Source organism: Anomalospiza imberbis, chromosome 2, assembly GCF_031753505.1.
Source record: "Anomalospiza imberbis isolate Cuckoo-Finch-1a 21T00152 chromosome 2, ASM3175350v1, whole genome shotgun sequence".
NCBI lineage: Eukaryota > Metazoa > Chordata > Aves > Passeriformes > Viduidae > Anomalospiza > Anomalospiza imberbis.
The window spans coordinates 116929696-116949710 of record NC_089682.1 but is presented as its reverse complement, the minus strand read 5'-3'; the positions used below and the strand labels follow the sequence as shown (position 1 = coordinate 116949710).

At 41.8% G+C, this 20015-nt stretch overlaps 1 protein-coding gene across 5 annotated transcripts; it reads right to left on the bottom strand.

The window, feature by feature from the left end:
• Window positions 1–4177: 4177 nt before the first annotated feature.
• NMS (neuromedin S) lies at window positions 4178–10924 on the bottom strand. 5 transcript variants are annotated; one of them, XM_068182749.1, is made up of 8 exons: window positions 10712–10924; window positions 10532–10587; window positions 10100–10150; window positions 8933–8992; window positions 6278–6313; window positions 5832–5873; window positions 4814–4844; window positions 4178–4329 (listed from the first exon to the last, which is right to left on the bottom strand). In XM_068182749.1, exons 1-8 carry the CDS (start codon window positions 10851–10853, stop codon window positions 4313–4315), a joined length of 435 nt encoding a protein of 144 aa, XP_068038850.1. In that variant the 5' UTR covers window positions 10854–10924; the 3' UTR covers window positions 4178–4312. The 5 variants fall into 5 exon arrangements, with proteins under 5 accessions (XP_068038850.1, XP_068038851.1, XP_068038847.1 ...); XM_068182750.1 differs by lacking the exon at window positions 6278–6313; XM_068182746.1 differs by lacking the exons at window positions 4178–4329; window positions 4814–4844 and having other exon boundaries at window positions 4875–5873.
• Between the last annotated feature and the right edge of the window lie 9091 nt (window positions 10925–20015).

The window sequence follows — 20015 nt, the reverse complement described above, 5'->3', positions numbered from 1 at the left end:
AGGCACGCTGGATTTGGAGAAGGATCTCTGCCAGCTGTACTCCCAAATTGCTTCTGCGCTTCCAGCCTGCCCTGCACGGAACTTGGTTTCTGTGTCTCCAGCTGGTCTTCCAGCCCAAAGCCCCACAGGCGGCAATGGTTTGACACAGCCAGAGGGCAGGGTCAAATGGAAGGCTGGGAAGAAATATTTTGCAGCAAGAATCATCCCAACATGGCCCAGGCTGCCCAGGGAAGCTGTCCCTGGAAGCTGTCCCTGGAAGGGTCCAAGGCCAGGTTGGACAGGACCTGGAGCAGCCTGGGACAGTGCAAGGTGCCCGCGGCAGGGGGTGGCACTGCGGGAGCTTTGAGGTTCCTCCCGCTCCGTAGCCCTCTGTGGTTCTGCAGCTCGGGATGTGTGGAGCTCGGGGCTGGCCTGCAGAGGGAATCCTAAACCCGTGCTATAAGATCAGTCACATTTTTGGTTTTGTACACTGGAAAAAGTTGATCCAGAAATGACTGAAGGAGACTTAGTAGCTCCTTCTAATTGTTCAGTGCAGAAATCTATCAGAGCAATAAAAACAGTTTATGCAGTCCAACCTAGTCAAAGATATATTTCAACCCTGTTTGATAAGGTAGAGGAATGGCAATTGCAATGTGGGAGTTGTCTGGAACAGGTAAGTAAGTCTTAAGAGTGATCACCATATAAGCAACCAGTAGACATCCTGGGATCACTGCTCGACTCTAAAATCCCAGCAAATAAGTAAACACAGGCATTGATGAATGCTGACAGGGATGGTGAGTTTAAAATGAAGCATTTTATCATCCCTCTCCTCACACTTTCCTTCTTGCAAATCAACCCCACTTCATTCAGAGTTCAACTTTCCTTGACCTCTGCCTTTCCTCTTTGCTGGTTGTTCCTCTCTCTCTTCTCCTGTATTGCTCTGTACATGAAGCCTTGCCTATAATTCAACAATGCAACCCCTCCCACGTAACAGTCTGTACAGTTTCTTATTCATTCCACATTGTATTTTGTGTTCTCCTCAACACTATGCTATTTGACTGTCTACAGTTACCCATCCCCTTTGCTGCAAAGCTGCAATTGATTATTCTTCACTATGTGCAATCACTTCCTTTCATCCTCTGTGAGCTGTACATATTTTTTCCATATGTATCTTTGCCAAGGTAATTCTGAATGCTGACTTTGTCCTGCAGCATTGCCATCCCTCGCAGCTTGCCATCCCCTCAAGATTTACTAAGTGAGCTCTTCCCTGTGGGAGCTGAGCAGGGAGTGAGGCTGTCCAAGGCACAAGATCACGAAGGGACCAGAGAGAGGGAAGTAAAACATCAAGAAGGTTTTCCTCTTGTGCTTCGTGCTCTGTCCCTTTGGTGAGCAGCATGTCGTGAGGCTGGGCAGCACTTGCTCCCCCACAGACCAGTGCATTTCCAGGTACCTTGCTGTGTGCTCTGCTGAGCAGTGCCTTGCTGAGCCCAGCTCCAGCAGGCCAGGCTTTTAAGGTCCTAGGCCAGCCTGAAGTGATTTTTGAGTCAAGTTAGGCAGCACGAAGATGTGCATTCCTGAATATTCCTGCCTTTCCAAGAGTCCACTGAGCTTATCTTAACCACGTACTCTAAGCTGTGGCAACTGGTTTCAGAGTTAAGTGCTACAAAAAATTCCCCTTTGCAGCTGACACTTGTTGCTTCTCAGTGTGATTGAGTGTCCCTCCTTGCTGCTTTTTATGACAAGAGGATGGATAAGTACCCAATTTACTCTTCTAAACACACTCAGTACTTTGAATATCTTGTCATAAAATTCTAGATTTGTCTCTTCTCTGCCTGACACTGAGAACTGAGCTTTCACCTCTTTTTCTTGCAGAAATATTTCTGTGCTTCTAATTGTTGTCACCTGTGCCTGCACTCCTGAATTTCTCCTGTGAGTTTTGCAGTGGGATATTCAGAAAGAATTTCAGGCCAGAGATGACCTTTGCATTTCTATATTACTAATTTCTCCTCTTTCATAGGTGACATTTGAATTGCTCCAGGGAGCAAAGATTTCCACTGAGCAATGAAGAACTCTTCTGTGCTTCTTACAGAGGAGCCACAGTTACTACAGATATATGACTGAGGAACCTAAGATAGGTTCTCACCTGCAAATGACCACCTATTTATCAACCTTATTTAAGTTTCAAGGCACAAATAGATGTTATTCTTGAAACCTACTGTGGGTGAAGGAAGCCTTTGCTGACTGTGAGAGCATAGCATGAGTTGCCTATGGTACAGTACTGCTTCGGTATCACCTCAGCCATCTTGTTTACTTTCCCCTGCAGGATGGGGAGAGAATTGAAAGGATAAAGTGAGCAAAGCTGTGGGTTGAGATAAAGACAGTTTAATAGGTAAAGCAAGGTAGAACAAGGAATTCATTCACTGCTTTACATCAGCCGGCACCTAGCTGTACCTAACTAATCACTAAGTCACCTAACTGTGACCCTCACTCTGAAGGGATGTGTGTGTGTGTGTCTGTCTGTCCCTTTCTCCTCCCCAATTTTCATGGCAGAGCATGACAGCATACAGTGTGGGATATCCCTTTGGCAGTTGTGTCAGCTGTCCCGGCGGTGTCACCTCCCAACTCCTTGTGCACGCCCAGCCTCCTCACTGGTGGGGTGGGAAACAGGTCTTGAGATTGTGCAAGCCCTGCTCAGCAACAGCTAAAATATCCCTGTGTTATCAACACTGTTTTGGTCACAGATCTAAAACACACCACCATAAAAGCTGCTATGAAGATGATTAACTCTATCCCAGCCAATACCAGTACAAATACTTATGCAGAACTGAGCAAAATTTGATACTTTTCAGCCTTGGTCTCTGAGATGAAACAAGCCAGAAGTGCCATTGCAGTGCTTTCGTAATCATTATCTCTTATTTATTTGCATTGCCAGAGTGCATCCCCACCACTTGTACTTGGTTTGTTGTTCCTTCCAGAAGGACATCCTAACTGGTCCAAGATACCAGAGAAGCCAAAGGAGCCAGCATCTCTTTGGTAGTCTTTCCAAGGGCGAATAATTCCCTGTAGGATTTGACAGCACACTGAATAACAGCTGTCTCCTTGATTACCCTCATATGCACTGGAGGCTCTGAAGGCATCCCTCCTCCAGACTGAACCAGCCTGGTTGCCCTTGCATCTCCTCAGGGACAAGTGATAGAATTCTCACCACCTTGGAGGCCCTCACTCCACTTTTTCCATGGCCTTCCTGTATTCTAAGCCTCCAAACTGAATACCCTGCCTTAGATGCAGTCAACAACTGCCAAACTACTCATCCCTTCCCTCTAACTGCCAGCCAAACTTCTGTTAACACAGCCCAAACTGGGAACTTATCCAGATAAAACCCCACCAAAAATCCCACAAAATGACAAAACACAGGTATCTCAGGGTTTGTTTTTAAAAACAAAGGTGTCTCCAAATCTGGTTCACATGCAGCTGTGCCAGCATTACTGGAACAGTACTATACCATAGTAGCCAAAGAGATGGAGGGATAACAAAGGGCTCAAGGAATTCAATGCTATGTTCAGGAATTGCAGCCTCATTTGTATCCCCAGAACCTCAATTTTACTATGCTCTTTTCTTCCTAAGGATGTAACTGCTTAGTACTTAAGGTTTTTTGTCCATAAATGCCTCCACGTACCAAAACATTCCATACAGTGCAAGCACAATCAGTTGCACTACATTTTCAAATGCATGATTTCAGAAAAAAAGGGCAGATGTTCAGGATATTTCTCAAAAGTGCCTCATTTGTGCTTTATGATAGCCAGCAAGGCAAGGCTGAAAAAAATACATCATCTGATCAAATAACATCTGTATATAGCAGCAGTACTCTTCTTTCAAAGTGCTTTGGATTCATCAATTATGACACTTGAGCACTTAGTTACTCAAAATAAATCATTAAAATGTCCATGATAATTTTAGTATAGTGTTGTTCAGGATGCCTATTCTGAAATAATTGGGAAATATATTATCTAGTCAAAAGGACAAGCTTATCATTTATGACCCTATTAAAGAAGATGTTATAAAATCCACTGTTGCATTTGAAAATTGTCGATATTGAGATGATGGATTTCCTTTGATTACAGCTGGCACCAGGAAATGCTAGACTGTAGCCCAAGGAAGCCTAGTATGGGCTTCAATAAAAAAAGGACAACAAAAAGAGTTACTGATTGCAAATTTATTACAAGGAACAGCAAATTCCAGACAACTGAGTTACACAATAGACAACCAGTGCAATGGGAAGTCTCTTTCCTTTATGTAAACCAAGTCATCGAGCTGGTGAATGAATCCATGAACGTCAGATTCCACGATATTCTGAAACAAATTAATACAGTATCATATTTTACGTTGAGATGTTGATCTGAATATGACTTAGTACTCATTCCGTACATCTGGTTTTTTTCAAAGCTAGAAATTAAATAGCTTCAGATTCTAAAACCAGAAGATTTTGATATTTGAAGGTCCAGAAAAGCGCTCAAATCTGTTATTTGTACTCAAACATGAATCCTTTCTTCTCACACAGTTCTCTTTCTACCATGTTGTAACCCTGCTGACCTTATTTTAGAGTATGGAAGCATGACAGAAAAACCCCATCCCTCTGTCAAGGGTGTGCACTCTAAGTCTCTGGGCATGAAGAAACCCTATATTTCTGTCAAGACAACTCTTAGTGGCCACATGAAATACCTGTATCTAGGTTTGTACTAGGTTTGTAATGCTTCTCAGTACCTTCTTTTGTCATGAGGCTCATCACTGGTGAAAAGGCAGAAGAAATTTTTGACACGTTTGGTTGCCTACTTACCACTGCCTTCAATAGTTCTTCCATTTCGAGGCTGAAAAACATCATAATCAGATGGTTGTAAAGAAGCAATGGATTACAGACTTATAAGCCCACCAAAATACATCCCCATCATGCAGACAGGGTACTGTATAAAACTGCAGTGAGATTTTCTTTAAAACAACATGTCAAATACCAGGGGGATCCATGCAGGGTGGGTTATGCTTTTAAATATGAGAAATTTTCATTCAGCTTGTGCCCAAAAAGCTAAACATTCTGGCTTTCATTATTCTCATTCAGGGTTTGGGTTTAAATTGATTGGGGTAGTATTAGCACATGCCTAAGAAAGAGCATGTAAATACCAGCACAGAAATAACCTAGATGAACACACTTGAAACAACAAATAACTTGAAATTAAGCATAAATGACAGCTGAATTGGTATTCTGGTTACCTGACGTGACTTACTTTACAGTATTTTAGAGTTTTTAAAAATGTGCTGAAGATATTCCTAAAAATTAGTTTGGTGTTAACCGGAGTGTGTCTAAACCAGCACACTGGGCATTAGACCATGTCATAGCTCAGCAAGCCAATGGGTGAAAAATGTGAGAAGAAATTATGATCATTTTGCTTTGGCTTTTCACCATTATGCAGTGTGACTTTGCTTCCTGGGCAGACCTTTCAGACCAGGTGGGCACTCAGCCCAGGCACATGTTTGATCTAATTTTTTTAGCATCAGTGCACCTTGACAGTCTCAGAGATACAAGCCACATGGACCATTTGGCTCAAGATAAAACATTTGCAGAGCCATATCTTCAAACAAAAAGAAGTGTTTAATCCACCAGTACCCCAGATCTCATTATCTTGTCATCTTTTAGTCAAACCAGAGCTTTTTGAGCAAATGGCCCCCTAAGCTTTCAAGTATAGGGCTATTTGGCTTCTATTCAAAACAACTGCAGCAAGAATTTGTGAAACAGCTGCTTGTCTGTGAACATATAATAATGTCTGAGATTCAGAATCTTTAAAACAAAGAGATTCAGATACCCTGAAAAGGAAGAAAGGCCGCCCCAGAGTTCCATGACTGTCCTATAAAATCAAACACAAACAATAACAAAATACTTTAGACTCAGTTCCATAGATCTGTTGCCAAATTTTACCATTCTATCAGAATATTGGTAACTGGGGCCTTTTTCAGCAGCATGCAAACAAGATGTTGATAGTCCCCAATGCCCATTCATCTGGAATGCTGATTAAAAATTAATGCTTGAGGCACATTGTGTCGAGTGTAAATAAACTAGGTTACCATAATTAAAGACTCACAGGGTTCAAAGAGTTATAAAAGAAAGCTTTACACATAGGGTATGAGCAGGGTCAGCACATATCACTTCCCAACCACTGGAAAAACCCAAGCTGACTTTAAAAGAAACAAGGAAAGGGACATACTTCCCTATCCACTGCTACTGCCACTGCTTGTTTTCATAGTTACATACCTTCTTTGTAAACTTTGCAGACGCAATCTGTGATTCCTGCAAGTGGACACTGTACGTTAATCAAGATGCCGGCACGTTTTGGTTTGTTACAGTGACCCTCTGGTACTGATGAGGTTGGTACACTCAGTGTGAGAAGAGAGATAACCTTATACTTATCACAGACAGATGTAAGAACAGCAGCAAATGGATCTTTTAAAAGACTGATGTGGAGCCTTGCCTGGAAGTTGCTCTGTTCATTACCATCATTCAACAGGCTTCCCCTGCTGTACAGCAAAGTGCAGCCGTGCTCTGGGGGGTGAAGCAGAGCTCAGCCTGGAGCTCCACTCCTCAGGCTTGAATTGTACTCATAGCTCTTATCTTGTTAAAATGGGGCTGCTCTTCACCTTTCAGACTGCCCTTGGTTTTAACCCAGGAAAGACTACAGGGTTTAAGCCTTCCCCTGCACTCTTTATTCTTCAGAAAATTGCTCTTTTTTCTACTCAGCCTTACTTCAAGGAACAGAAAATTTCCCCATGACTTTCTGTGAGCGGACTAAGTTCAACATGTGATGCAGCCCTGCACCTGCAGCCTGGTTTGGGAGCCCTCCTACCCATGACACAGCTGCCAGGCTGTATGCTCCCAGACAGCCAGGGATGAGATGGGATGGCTGTGTGCCACGGCCCATCAGTCACCCATCAGTGAGTGGGTTTAGTTACCTGGAGTGGGCTTGAAAAACAAATACATGTCATGGGCAAGAATGGGAAGATGGGTGAGAACGCGGGAAAGCATGTGGATGGGAAACTGCAGAGAAAGAGTTTTAAAAGACAAAATACACAAGCAAGAAAGAGGGAATCATGGTTCAGGGTATGAGAAGAGGATTTCCTTGGTTCAAGCTGCAAGACAATTTATAGAGCGACTGACATGAACTTACAGGGCTATGAAATACTAGGGAAGAAAAAAATGCTTGCTCAGTCAAGGTGCTTTAAAGGACGCAAAGGAGGAGACTATCACAGAGAGACAGTATGAGTGCTACCTTTGTTCTGATTTGATTATTACACGTCAAGCAAAGATAGAGATTGGCTCATGACTCAGCCTGCAGTTTCAACTATCCTAACTAATTTATAACAGGTGACAGATTACTATGTGGAAGAAATATGGTAAAAACTGAGCTTTTAAATATCTTTGGGGTGGAAATTTCAAAACCACAGTGAAGCGATTGGATATTGATGCTAAATATTCTTAGTTCTCACAAAATATTTTAAATTCCCCAGATGGGGTTCAAGTCCCATTCAAACCCAAATTGCCATGGACTTTGCCTTTCACAGTGCTGAGGCCTCATTCCTTCTCTTAAAACACCATCTACCTTCTCTATAGGATCTGTAACTCTGACTGAATGTTTTTTTTTTTTTAATTCACAGAAATATAGAATATTGTAGAAAGTTAAATTCAGATGACATTAGTAGGATTTCATAACTGTTTCATTGGGTTCACTACATCCAGACTCAAGTTTGTAGTGTCTTCTGAAGATTCCTTGTGGGCTAAGAAAGTAGGACTTCATGTAATGTGAGATTTGATCAGCTGGGTAATACTTCACATATTTATTTTATCTGCTGCTTTACTCAGACCACACATAGAAATCATATTGCAGATGTGTAGTTCATATCTTTTTAAAGGATATTGTATGCGATTCAGCTTCCAATCTTGAGGACACATAATTTTTTGCAAAGTTAGTAACTAAAATAGTAACCAGGAATAGGAGTCTGTTCAAAGTTAGACCAGATGATTCTGGACGTTCCCTCATTGGCTAAGCTGTGGAAGCATAAGAGTTAACAGTGAACTCAAAAACATTTATTAGACTTTATGACTGAAATGCTAGAATTTTTTATACAATCAGCTTCAGTATTGTAGAGTTTAGTGACTGCTTCAGGAAAGCATGCTTGGAATTATAATAAGCTAAAGACACTGGCAAGAAGAGATATTAAAATGCATTTCAAAATACCTTCTATTATTGTCTTGAAGGATCTACTCCTCTTTTGAAACAGCAGAGGACTCAGCCTCCACAAGTAAATTGGCCTTTTTAGCATATACCCGGGGGCTGAGTGAATTTTATGGAAAAGGTTCTTAATGAAATGGTGCTAATAAAAAAGTGATATAAAGCAGGACTGGCATTAAGGTGAGTCCTTATATGATGGCACCAACAAAAAAGAGCTATACTCAATAACTCCTCAACTTAATCTCTTTACTCTGAGTCAGAAACAGAAAAAACCCAAACACAAATAGTGTATTAAAATCAGTAAAGCAACTCATACACATCTGTGTTCAGTATAATCTAAGGTTTGCTATTGATCCAATGTTATGTATATTTTTAGTGTGTTTAACACTGTGTTATTCAAAAGTGAGGGTCAGGTTAAAATACTGACTCTGACTGTTTTGGTTCTTAAGCTCTGACTGGTGAAAAACAGCAGTTTCATATAAATAATTTAAAGTAACTAAGAATTACATGCAAACTACTAACAAGAAGAAAATCTTTTCTATACCCTGCTACATCTCTTAGACCATTATAGTATTAGATTATACATTATTGTTTGGAGAGAAATGTCAGAAAGTTGGTCGTAGAGTGGTTGCTTTCTGTGTTTAAGGGAGTGCTTTGGAAGAAAACAAGCAATTACACCTTACCTCATTTTTATGCATGCTGTTGAATATGGAATAACAGAGATCCAAAACAGAGCTCGAGATCTGAAAAAAAACAAAAACAGAGCAATACTTTAAAATACATTTACTGGGAGAACATGGTGTACATGGTTTGATAGAAAATAGGCTTGATTCTGATCCCAGATCAATTTAGATTGAGCACAGTTCACTAAAAACACTTAGAGCAAGGGAAAACTTACTGATGCTATTATGACCTGAAAAATTAGACTTTTGTTTGAGGAGAACACACAAAATACAACTATTGTCAATACAGTCTGGTGCTATAAATTGATCAAAATCAGCCTCTTATATGTAAAATACATTTTTCTATGCTAATTGTTCTAGGGATAGCTTTGGTTTGAGGCACGTTTAATCTATGCTAATTTTTAACTACAAGTTTTTTGGTCAATCATACAATCTTTATTCATATACTGAATGCACTGTCCCATATTCATTGCCACAGGACAGAGATTTGCTTAGGCATTCAATTGCATTAGATGAGAACTACAGCTCCAAAGGAAGTGAGGTGTAAGACACCTGAAAAACAGGCTCTGGGAACTGTTTTCTACAAGTTTTGGTTTACAAAACTGTAGCATTTCATAAAGAAAAAAAACAGCACAAAATGTTCGAAATTTCCAAACACTTCCTGATCCTGCAAATATTTTTCTCCCTGCTTTGAAAATGACCCTTGGGCTCAATATTAAATGCAGTGCAGCTGATCTTTCACATACTGATCTTTTCTTTTAAAGTGTTTGTAAGCCTTGGGCCAGCAGAAATGATCTATGAAAACTTCCCCTTTCTCCCCTCTCCTCTGAGCACCCCAGAAAAAACCCATCCACCCACCAAGCACTGAGCCAGGACCAAACAGGACCTCTAAATCCTGCAGAACCGTCTGGCATTTCTTCCTTCAGTGTTAGCTACTACTGGCATGGCAAGAATGGGGGAAAAAAGTGCTTTTCTTTTAGGTCTGCATTAGCTTCACGAGGAGGAGAGCACATACACCAACAAACTTGCTCTTCTCTCCAGAGCTGCTGGCTCTCTGGCGGAGGCTCTGCCAGCTGCAGACATCGATGCTCCAGGCTATAGAGGACAATTAGCATGTCGGGAAGAGAGAGTCTCAGCAGATCAAACACATTGCAGGAGTCAAGTTACCTGGGGTTGATCGGACATTTCCATCCACTGACTGAAACAGAGTGCCAGTTGCTTTAAAAAGTAAAGAATAGACATTAACAGTGTGTCTATCGTACCTTCGGACCTGTGTTTTAGCTCGGGAAGTCGGGGCTGGCTTGTTATTATCCTGTCCGTCTTTTGCTGACCCAGGTGTCCTATTCTGCTCCCTGCTGCACTCCACACCCCTGCCCATACCTGTTCCACCTGCCTCTGCGGTCGGCAAAGGGCGCCAGCCTCCCTCCGCTCTTTACCAACCCCCAGGGTATTTAACAAGGGATTTAATAAGCTGTTGCCAGTCCGTTGTCGATTTCCTACCTCATTTCCCAGCCACAGACGAGCCTCGTTTCCCACCTTCCCCGTCTCTTCCTTACCTCTGCACCTCGCATCGCTGTCAGACGACAATGACAGACGTACCTGGTTTGGGGGCAGCTCCACACCGTCCCGGTAGCGCGAGAAAGGCTGCGGGAAGCCTGCGGGACGGGACACGGGTGCGCTGGGACGCCGCGGAGCCCAGCCAGGACGGGCTCCTGCAGAGGAGCCGACCCTTTCCGGGGTTCTCCCGCGTTTCCCCCGCGCCCGGGTGCCGGGACGTACCTGAGCCCCGCGGCAGGGCGCAGAGGCAGCAGGCGGCCAGGAGCCAGGGCAGGGCGGGCGGCGAGGAGGGCATGGCGGGGATGAGATGGGACGGACGGGCGAGCGGACCGGCGCCTTTATGGGGCCGAGCCGAGCCGCACATGGAGCCGCCGAGCCAATGGGCGCCGGGGCGGTCCCAGGCACCTCTCCCGCTGCCGCTCCCGCTGCCGCTCCCGGCGCCGGACGAGCGCTGCCGCCCCTGCCGCCCCGCGGCTCGGCCCGCCGTGACGAGAAACCCCCACCCCGGCATTAGGGACCCCGCTGTCCACCCCCTAGAACCCTCCGTCAAAGCTGCTGCTCTAGAAGAGGTGACGGAGAGGAAAGAGCGAGAGATGAGAAGATGCTGTGCCTGGTCAGGTGACAGAGCGACAGAAAATTCAGTTTTGTAGTAGGGCTTGCTGAGTGTTTGGAAATTACTTCTCCTCATGGCAGCTTGGGAAATAAAGTTTGCCTTCTAATTGGAAGAGTTGCGAACTCTCATATTGAACAAGTCCCATTTTACTACATTTGCCTTCACATGAAATAAAGAAAGCCATCCATCTTTTAACTAATTTCTTAGTGGGTATGGCTGTAGAAAAGATACAGATCTGCTATCAACAGAAAGTGATTCTCCTTTCTTCCTGATTTAATCATTGGGTTTGACTATGGAAAACTCTCCCTGGTTTTCTCTGTACAAGTTCTAAGAGCAATGCTTTCTAATCAGATCACAGACTTAGAAAGGCAGAGTCCTCCTGAACTCTTTTATTTAATAGACCTTGGGCCTGCTGAAGCAAATATACATTCAGTTGTCCAACTTCTAACATAGCAGGGTTGGAGCTACATAATCCCTTCCAACCCTAACTATTCTATGATTCTATGTGTTAGATGTGCTGGGGAGGAAATGGCTCCAGTGTGGATATGAGACACAAAAAGCTGCAGAAGGTATTATTGTCACAGCATCCCACCTCATCTCACAATGTCCCTCAGTGGCTGTGCTGCACACTAAAAGGATGATGGCAGGACTGTTCCTGGTGGGAGCATCTCAGAACAGTCAGGGTGGAGACACACCTGCTTTCTCACAAAGGAAAGGGGAGCCAGACTTCATCGACTTTTGTCAGCTACACAGCTGTGTGTCCTGAACACGTAAAGAGGCACAGGAGCAGGCAAGTGACCCCAGCACCATTTGTTCACCCTTTGTTTCTTCCCCTGCGAAAGATGGCTGTCTTTGCCCCATCACAGCCTTTTGGGGGCAACAATCTGAGCGGGGAGATGTCAGGAGAGGTCAGACGTTGCTGGAGCAGACACTCAGTTGTCAGATTCTCACTGTCTTAAGTGGAATGGGATATTCAAGACAGGATAGAATTCAAAGAGATTAGTCCCTCTGACTGTATAATTTTTATCCTCTGTGGGAGCTAAAGCAGATTGCAGCAAGTTTTGTGATGATGGTTTCTCACAGCAAATCTGCCCAGGCTTTCATTAACAAGAAGATGCAGCGTTTCAGGAAGCCCATATCTCCTTTTTGCAGAGACCCTGCTTTCTACCCAAGCCCATGAAATCCTGGAGTGAAAGCATTCTCTATGTTTGTTAAATTTGCTCATAAAAGGAGGATGGTGTTTTATTTTCGATGGCAGCAAGAAGCAGGTTTGTGTTTGGTGTAATTTATTTAAGCCAATGTAGTAACAGAAATATGAAAGCAGAGCCCCACTAAGTGTGAGCTGGGCTCATCACAGGTAGAGAATAAAATGAGAGAAGGTAAAGATACTTTGAAAGATTGCACATTTTCATATTAAAAAAAACCCTGAAAATTATTGTGCACCAGCAGTGTTTCTCTTGCCCTGCTTATCACAGACCTTTCATCCAAATCACTCCCATGCTGCAGAAACACAGGATCTTAGAGAGCCATTATAGATTCACCATTTACTATTATGTTTTTAATATTTACATATGAGATACCAATCCTTTTAAATCCTAATAATTTGCTATCTTTTTACAAGAGAATAATATTAAATTATGACCAGATTGCTAGTGATAGTTCACGGTAATGGGATGTGCTTCTCTGGCTTTCCCTATTTGGTGATAAAAACACAGTCTTCTGCTTTCTGCCTGTTATATGGTAGCCTCTTTCCACTTTTTTAAACACATTTGAGTTTAGGAGTGAAATTTTCTTTGTAGTAGCATGTGATCATGTTGTGTGGGTAAAATCTACTTCTACCTTACATGAAATACTGGATGCTATCTGGACCTTTCCTTCCTCCTTCTCATGCACAATAAACCATCTGCTGCTTTATTTCACCATTTACCAGGGAGTAGCCTAAGTGTACTCTGTGCCTTCTTTCAGCAGATTTTGCCTACAGTGAAGCCCATGGAGCTATTCATTTGCATCAAGTGAGGCTTAATACTTGAAGATAAGAAAAAAAAAACTCATTCAAGCTCCACTAAAAAAAAATCACAACTTATCTCCTAACTGAAAATAGTATTTTATCACAGCTATGCAGTATGAGACAAGAATGGGGAAAGTGTTGAAAACTAAAATTTCAAATATATGATGGTGTTATACTGTGAACACATTCAGCTTCCTTAAATCAGAACTTTATTTGCTGCTGGATGTTTCATTTCAAAAGTGTTAGCTAAGGTGCAGGCAATTGATGTATCAATACCAAGCCACATTAATGAGCCATACTTTCACTGCATAAATAAAATTCCTCCTTCAAGGTCCTGGGCTTTCTATGCATGAAGAGAGAAAAATAGGGTGACTTTCAGTGTCCTCAGTGATTCACAAGGGAGTTAAAAATGAAGCTTTAGTGGGGGGTTGATGAGAAACAAAAGGATTTTTTATTGTGAGTAAGGAGTCTTGGCATATATTTAGCAACAGCAATATTATGACACCCATAATTTTAGAATAAAACATGCAGTGATTAATAAATGAATAAGAAGAGAATTTGGCGTCAACGGGCAAAAAAAGGTGAAGGGCTGGTTTCCTTTTCGTAAATGATTTCTGCAATGAAATCAGTAGTTGTTGCAGACAGCAAGGACAGAGTGCACCATATCACGATTGAGCAGCTCTTGAGTGCATCCCAGCTCATCTGAGCTGCTTCTGCTTGCTCATGCCTCTCCCCCTCTGCAGCTCAGCAGTACTTTGTACAACGCCTTATCCTGCTCTGAGGGCTTTCAGTACCTCACCCACGACCTGTTTGGAAAGATGAGGAAAGCTGCAGAAAATGGAGGATATTTATTAGGCAAACCTGCCACAGAGCCTGCAGACAGCTCCCATTACTCATCTTCTGTTACACATGACAGTGCCTACTTATGTTGAATACAAGGCTGTGTTTGATGTGGTTTTAGTTAATACTCGTTTACCTTTCCAGCACAGACAAGTAGTCCAAACAGTGGGAGCTTGTCTCATTCTTGTTTTTACATGGGCAAGGCTCTACTCGGCACTCAGAGCTGTATGCCCAAACTTTGCTTTACCAACACATATCACACTTTTGTAAAACTGACATCTGCTAAAGGTGCTGATTTGGTTGCCAGAATGTCAACTAAGTATGATATGATCAAGTAAGTACAATCTTATGGGTTTTTTTGTGGTTGGGTTGCTATACTTTACAGCTGTAAAGCAACATTCATAAAGTTCAGTAGGCCAGCAAGTAAATATTTCAAGGGGATCAGTGAAAAGCATGTCCCACTGGGCAGGAGTTCAAAGACAAGAGTTAACCAAGAACATCAAAATAGAGGACAAATGCTAATGATGAAGTTAGGAAACTAGACCAGGAATCTGAATGTTTGCATTCTTTTGGATAGCTTATTGGCTAATTTTTGGAGAAATGTGATTTTATGTCTGCTACTCTCAGCCAGAGAAGTTTAAATTCCTCTGAAATGGAGCAATTTGCACCTACCATCTTGTGCTGTATGGAAACAGTACTGTAGCAATGGGCTGTATTTGGCAGCAGTGGGATAAAGGATCAGTATAATTTCTAGATTTTGAGACATTTGAAAAGATCTTTAACCTGGAGCTCTGTGTTGGCTTAATTTTATTTGGTGTTGCCCCAGCTGGATAGGGAAGCAGTATGTTCTTCCACTTAGGCAACTGGTGGGATAACTCAATATCTGCAGTTTAGCTTTCACCAAGGATTTGTCCAGAATGATTCATTCCTGGCATCTTAGGCCTGCCATAAATTTCCAGGTGGTCTCTGAGTCAAATGCTGGAGTGGCTGACACATACTTCACACCACCAGCTGGACAAATTTGATTTTAATAGCTGAATTATAATGCTGACACTCATTCATCCATGCCTCCTAAATCTGAATGATTTAATCTGTAGCTTTAATTTTCTTTGGTTATAGCTATATGTAAATCATAATTTTGTGTTTATAGAGGGATCACCACAGGCTACGGACACCTTACACTGAATAATAAAGGATTTAGATTAACATGCATACCATACATCTCAGATTTCTGGCAAATACCCAAATACTATATCTTAATTACTATGTGAGAAGAAAGTAGCTGAAAATAAATGTTTTTCTCACCAAGAACTGACTACAGGGAGAGCCAATCCCAGACCATTTTTACTACCTGACCATGTTTCCTTGAAGATCACTTACTCTAAACCCACCAGCCAGAGAGAAGAAATCACCAGACTATGTTAGTCCACTTCAGTATCATATGACCCATCATCTGCCTGACTTTAATATGATACACAAAAACCAACTCATCTGGGAAGCTCACTGCTTAAATAACTGGAGCTCAGGCCTTGGACACTCCAACTTATGTGTCACTTATCACTGAGTGAGGAGCAAAGAGTTTAACCCAAAACTCTGCTTCCCTTGGCCATACTTACCAGCACTTAATCCTGTCAGACATCTGCATTGAGTGCTATTCAAAATCAGTAAGTACTCAAACACTGTCACTCACAGTTATTGCTGAAGGTATCTGTATTTTTCTTCTTAAGTAATTTGACTTACTTAATATGCAAGCATTCTGTTTCAAGAAACTATATCTTTACAGAGTATTGCTGGTATTGAAAATGCAGTGATTACTTCTTTGACATATTAAATGTCATTTGTATGAACTGTTGTATGCCTTCTGGCTCCTGACTTCAGCTGTAAGACTTAAGCTAACTTTTATACTGTCCTTTGGCTGAAGCAGTTATGCCTTGACACTCATTGGCTTATTTTTTTTTTTTTTTTTAATCTCATTAGATTATATCACTCCACAAAAGCTTTACTGTAGCAAAATGCAACGCTTTTCAGCCGATAGAGCATTTTATTGGCCTGAAAATATAGGAATTGTAAGTTTCATGGAAATGGCCACTCCTGGGTCTAGCAATCAGACCAGACTGTAAACCAACAATAAACTAAGAGCCATTAATACTAATTCTACTACTTGGATTAGGGTCCAAACCTGTCAGTAGTGATGCCTTGTCCATAGCCTCTACTGAGAATTGCTCAGAAGCTGTTTCTCTCCACACCTGAGTCCTAGAGCTCTTTGTGCACAGAACACATACATCTTTTCTCTATGGCAAAAGATCTGCCTTGTCTGCCTGTAAGCAGCTGTCCAGAAGAATCACAGGCAAACAAAAGGCAGGTTTTCCTTTGAAGGAACCATTTTACAGTTGAATGTATTTTAAAAGCCCTTAATCTCCTTCTCAAATAAAGTTGAGTGAGGGTTTTTTTTTAATTGTTATCCTTTCCCAAAGGTCTGTTTGCAGATGCACGGTGGGATTTGTTATACATGCAGAATTAATTTGTGTCCATTAACACCCTATTTACATATTATCTTCTGGAGTTTAGTCGCTCCATGTCGCCCAAACCTTGAATCAAGAAAGCTCTCCCTGCTTGGGGAAGGACCCCGTGAATGAGCCATTCTGCTTGCTTGATCTCTGCTCTGGGAACTGTGTGTTGCTCAGCCCTTTCCAGGCCCAACAGGGGCCAAAGTTCCAGTCTAGGATCTAGATACACCATTAGACATAAATGTATAGAAAAAGACCTCCCATAATATGAGGCACCAGCTAGACAAGACAAACGAGGGAAAATGATAGTGTGGTGGCAGGAATGCAGACATTTGGAATTCTTATCCTCCATCTGCATTTACTTTATCTTCTTCATAAGTATTTCTTGACAGCAAAACACTGTGTGGGGGAATGCTTCTGTGGACCACCCTCAACAAAATAGCCTGGTAAGACAGGAAGTTGAATGTCAACAATGCTCGTGAGTGGAACACCAGAAACTGGCTGAGAAGATGCTTGCCCAAGCTGGTGCTGCTCATAGAGGAAGAAGACCATCACCAGGATTTAACAGTAACCAGGAAACTGAAGTCTTTTGAAACAAACTGAACTTGAAAAGAAGCACAAAAGACACACCAAATTTTGCAACAGAGGGTAGGGTCCTGGTGATTGTAACAGAGTGGGATTTGACTATGACAGGGCCCCTGCTCAGCACCAGCACTGCAGCATCCATATGGATTGAGGGACACAGAAGGCACCCAGGAAGAGTGACCCAGTGGATGTAGTGCAGCTTCTGCACCTGTGCTCCAACAGAACTTACTTGGTGGCATGAGGGTTCAGGGAGTGTTGGGAGCAGTGGGGGATCACACATAGCTGGAGCACACACATCCCCCAGAGGAGAGGTGGGGAGGTGGGGAGCCCCTTATCCTAAAGAAAGAGGTAGGCACTTGTCCCTCACTGTGCAGAATTTGAGCACTTGGGGATTAGTTATACAAGGGTGTTCAAAAATTTCTAGTTCAGTAACAGTTTGTGAGTGTCTAATGTTGAGGTTTATCTGTTGATATAGCTCTTGAATATATTTTTCACAAATTGCTGATCAATTATATGCTGTTCATAATTCAATAAAATACTTCAGTCTTGAGTTGATTTAAACGATGAGAAGTTTTTCCCTGTGATAATTGTGCACTTGAACATCCCTCAATGCTAGCAACATTGTGCATGAAATGCAGTAAGGCCAGCTTGCTCTTCCCCTTTATAGCAATGCATCTTGAGAGTGCATCTTGTCTGTCTTCAATGGCAACTGCTGCACTCTCTTCTTGTTTCAAAGGCTCCAAGACAAAGAAGGAATGATTTCATAGCCAAAACAGAAGGGAAAAAATTGAAAGAGAATTTGAGGGAAATAATGACAAAGAAGAGTGGAGAGCTTATCCACACAGAAAACTACTTTCTGACTTGGCAGAGGACCACTCTATCCCTCATGTTTTGTCAAATGCAGTCCCTGCTTCTCTCAGCCACACTACACAAAAATGTGGAGGCTGGAGCCTCTCTAGCATATAAGTGGAGAAGACAGACATTTTTCTGCAGTATAGCTTGTTGTAAGGCATCCCACTCAAAAGTGAGCAGAGGACTTAGGGTTTTTACCTAACTTAATTGTTAAAGAAGAAGGAAAAGCCAAAACAGACAGCTGCATCAATGGTTATATCAGGTACCTTTCTCCTAAGTACATGTCAGGAGAGAGGTTTAGCAGAGATGACACATTGGGACCACATCTCATAATTTGTTATTATAATAAGATACAATGCAGTAACTGGCAAATCCATTTGGTTTATCACTGTAAACCTCAGAGATTTATGGCCAGAGGTATGGGACTATCATGAGGTCACATGGAACTGGAGATTATGTTATGTTTATTTCACTGGATGAATAGTCCTGCGACAGAAGAATTAATTGCATTCAATTCCAATTTTCTTTTTCTTTCTGTTGACAGTGTTATCATATTCCTTGTCGGCAATAGACTGTATAAAGAAGATGGTGTTTAATGGAATAGTGAGGAATGATGTAAAGTTAAAATCAATTAATCTATAACAATTTACAGTAAGATAAATGAGTACAACATTAAAGAAGCCAATAAAGAGCATGATGAAGCTTCAGGAGGCATAATAAAGTTACAAAAAACAATTTCTAGAGAGTTTATTAAATATATTTCCAAAATCCAGGGTATCATTTGAAAAATATTTTAAATGTCCTCTGTTCTACAGGAGAAACATAATTGTGTATCCAGTTTCTGCTGGTTTTACATAAAAAAATACACATTCACTTTACAGTGTAGTCTGGCAAGTTCTAGCAATTTGCTGAGTTTTTGGCATAAACCAGAGATGCTGCTGCATTTCCTGCTCTTCCTTGCAACTCTGAAAGACAGTCTTGAAGTAACTTCTGTATCAAACTACCATTATCAAACACTTTTTAAGAGCAGCTTTGTTTTTACCATGGAATCAATAATGTACTTTGCTTATCCAGTTATAAAATTCTATTGAAGAAAAGAGATTTCTCCTGTGTGAATGAGTTGGATAAGATGAAATCTGTGTGCAATGGCTTAAGGATAATCTCATAATGACGACGGTGTGACAATAAAATTAAAAAAAAAAAAAAAGCGCAATCAAGCAGAGCTCCCCGCCTTCTCTTTGGAGAAAACATAGCCAAAAGTAATTTTCCTGTTCTAACTCCAGCAATATCATGAAAATAGCAGAAGCTGATATGACCCAATACCTTCTGTAACAGGAGCACATCTAGACAACACCAGTGCAAGGCACAGTGCGGCACCATGAGTTAGCCAAGAGAATGAGGCTCAGTGTGTTGCTGTTGTTTATCATTGCTGAAGGATAAAATAATCTGCCCTCTTTGCAGTGGCTGGATCAGTGGGTCACTGCTCAGTGATACGGTTTCCTTAATGAAGTGAGTGCTCAACGAAGATGTGTAAATTAGGAAATAAGGATGTCGCAGCAAAGTACATGCTAACTGCTCTGGTAGGTTTTTTTTCAAACCAGGAAAGCCCACTAGTTAAATGATGTAAAATATAAAAGGACAGAATGTCTAGAGGGAATTGGTAAGTGGGTGGATGGATGGCAGCCTCCTTCTTTTCTTGGGATACAATTTAAAACAAAGATAGTGTTGCTGTGGAAATATGCCTGCCTAAGTGATGTGATGCTTCCAAATGCATGGCTGTTCCTTATACTAAAAAAATAAATAGTTGTAATTCTCAAAGATTATTGTGAGCAGAGCCTGAAGGTGAACAGAGGATCTAGTGCCCTTCAGCAAGAGCTGACAGCCTAAGAAGAGGAAAGGTTTGGCTCTGAATGGCCAAAAAAGATTGTAAGAAGTTATGATATTATATGGTAAGAGAGGAATGCTTAATACAGCTGATATGGGCTACTCACAATATTTTTGAAGGAACTGAGAAAAGAGTCTGTAGGATCTGTGCTACATGACGGTGCCTTGTACCACTGAACCAATGTACTTTTTTCTGAGAATACTTAGTTCACACTTGAAAACCACATCTTGGCTCGG

Coding starts and splice junctions, on each gene's coding strand:
- NMS (XM_068182746.1), bottom strand. CDS start 10,853: ATGTGCGGCTCGGCTCGGCCCCATAAAGGCGCCGGTCCGCTCGCCCGT. Junction 8,993..10,099: donor AAATGTCCGATCAACCCCAG/GTAACTTGACTC, acceptor GTTTTTTTTCAG/ATCTCGAGCTCTGTTTTGGA. Junction 5,874..6,277: donor CTGCAAAGTTTACAAAGAAG/GTATGTAACTAT, acceptor TTGATTTTATAG/GACAGTCATGGAACTCTGGG.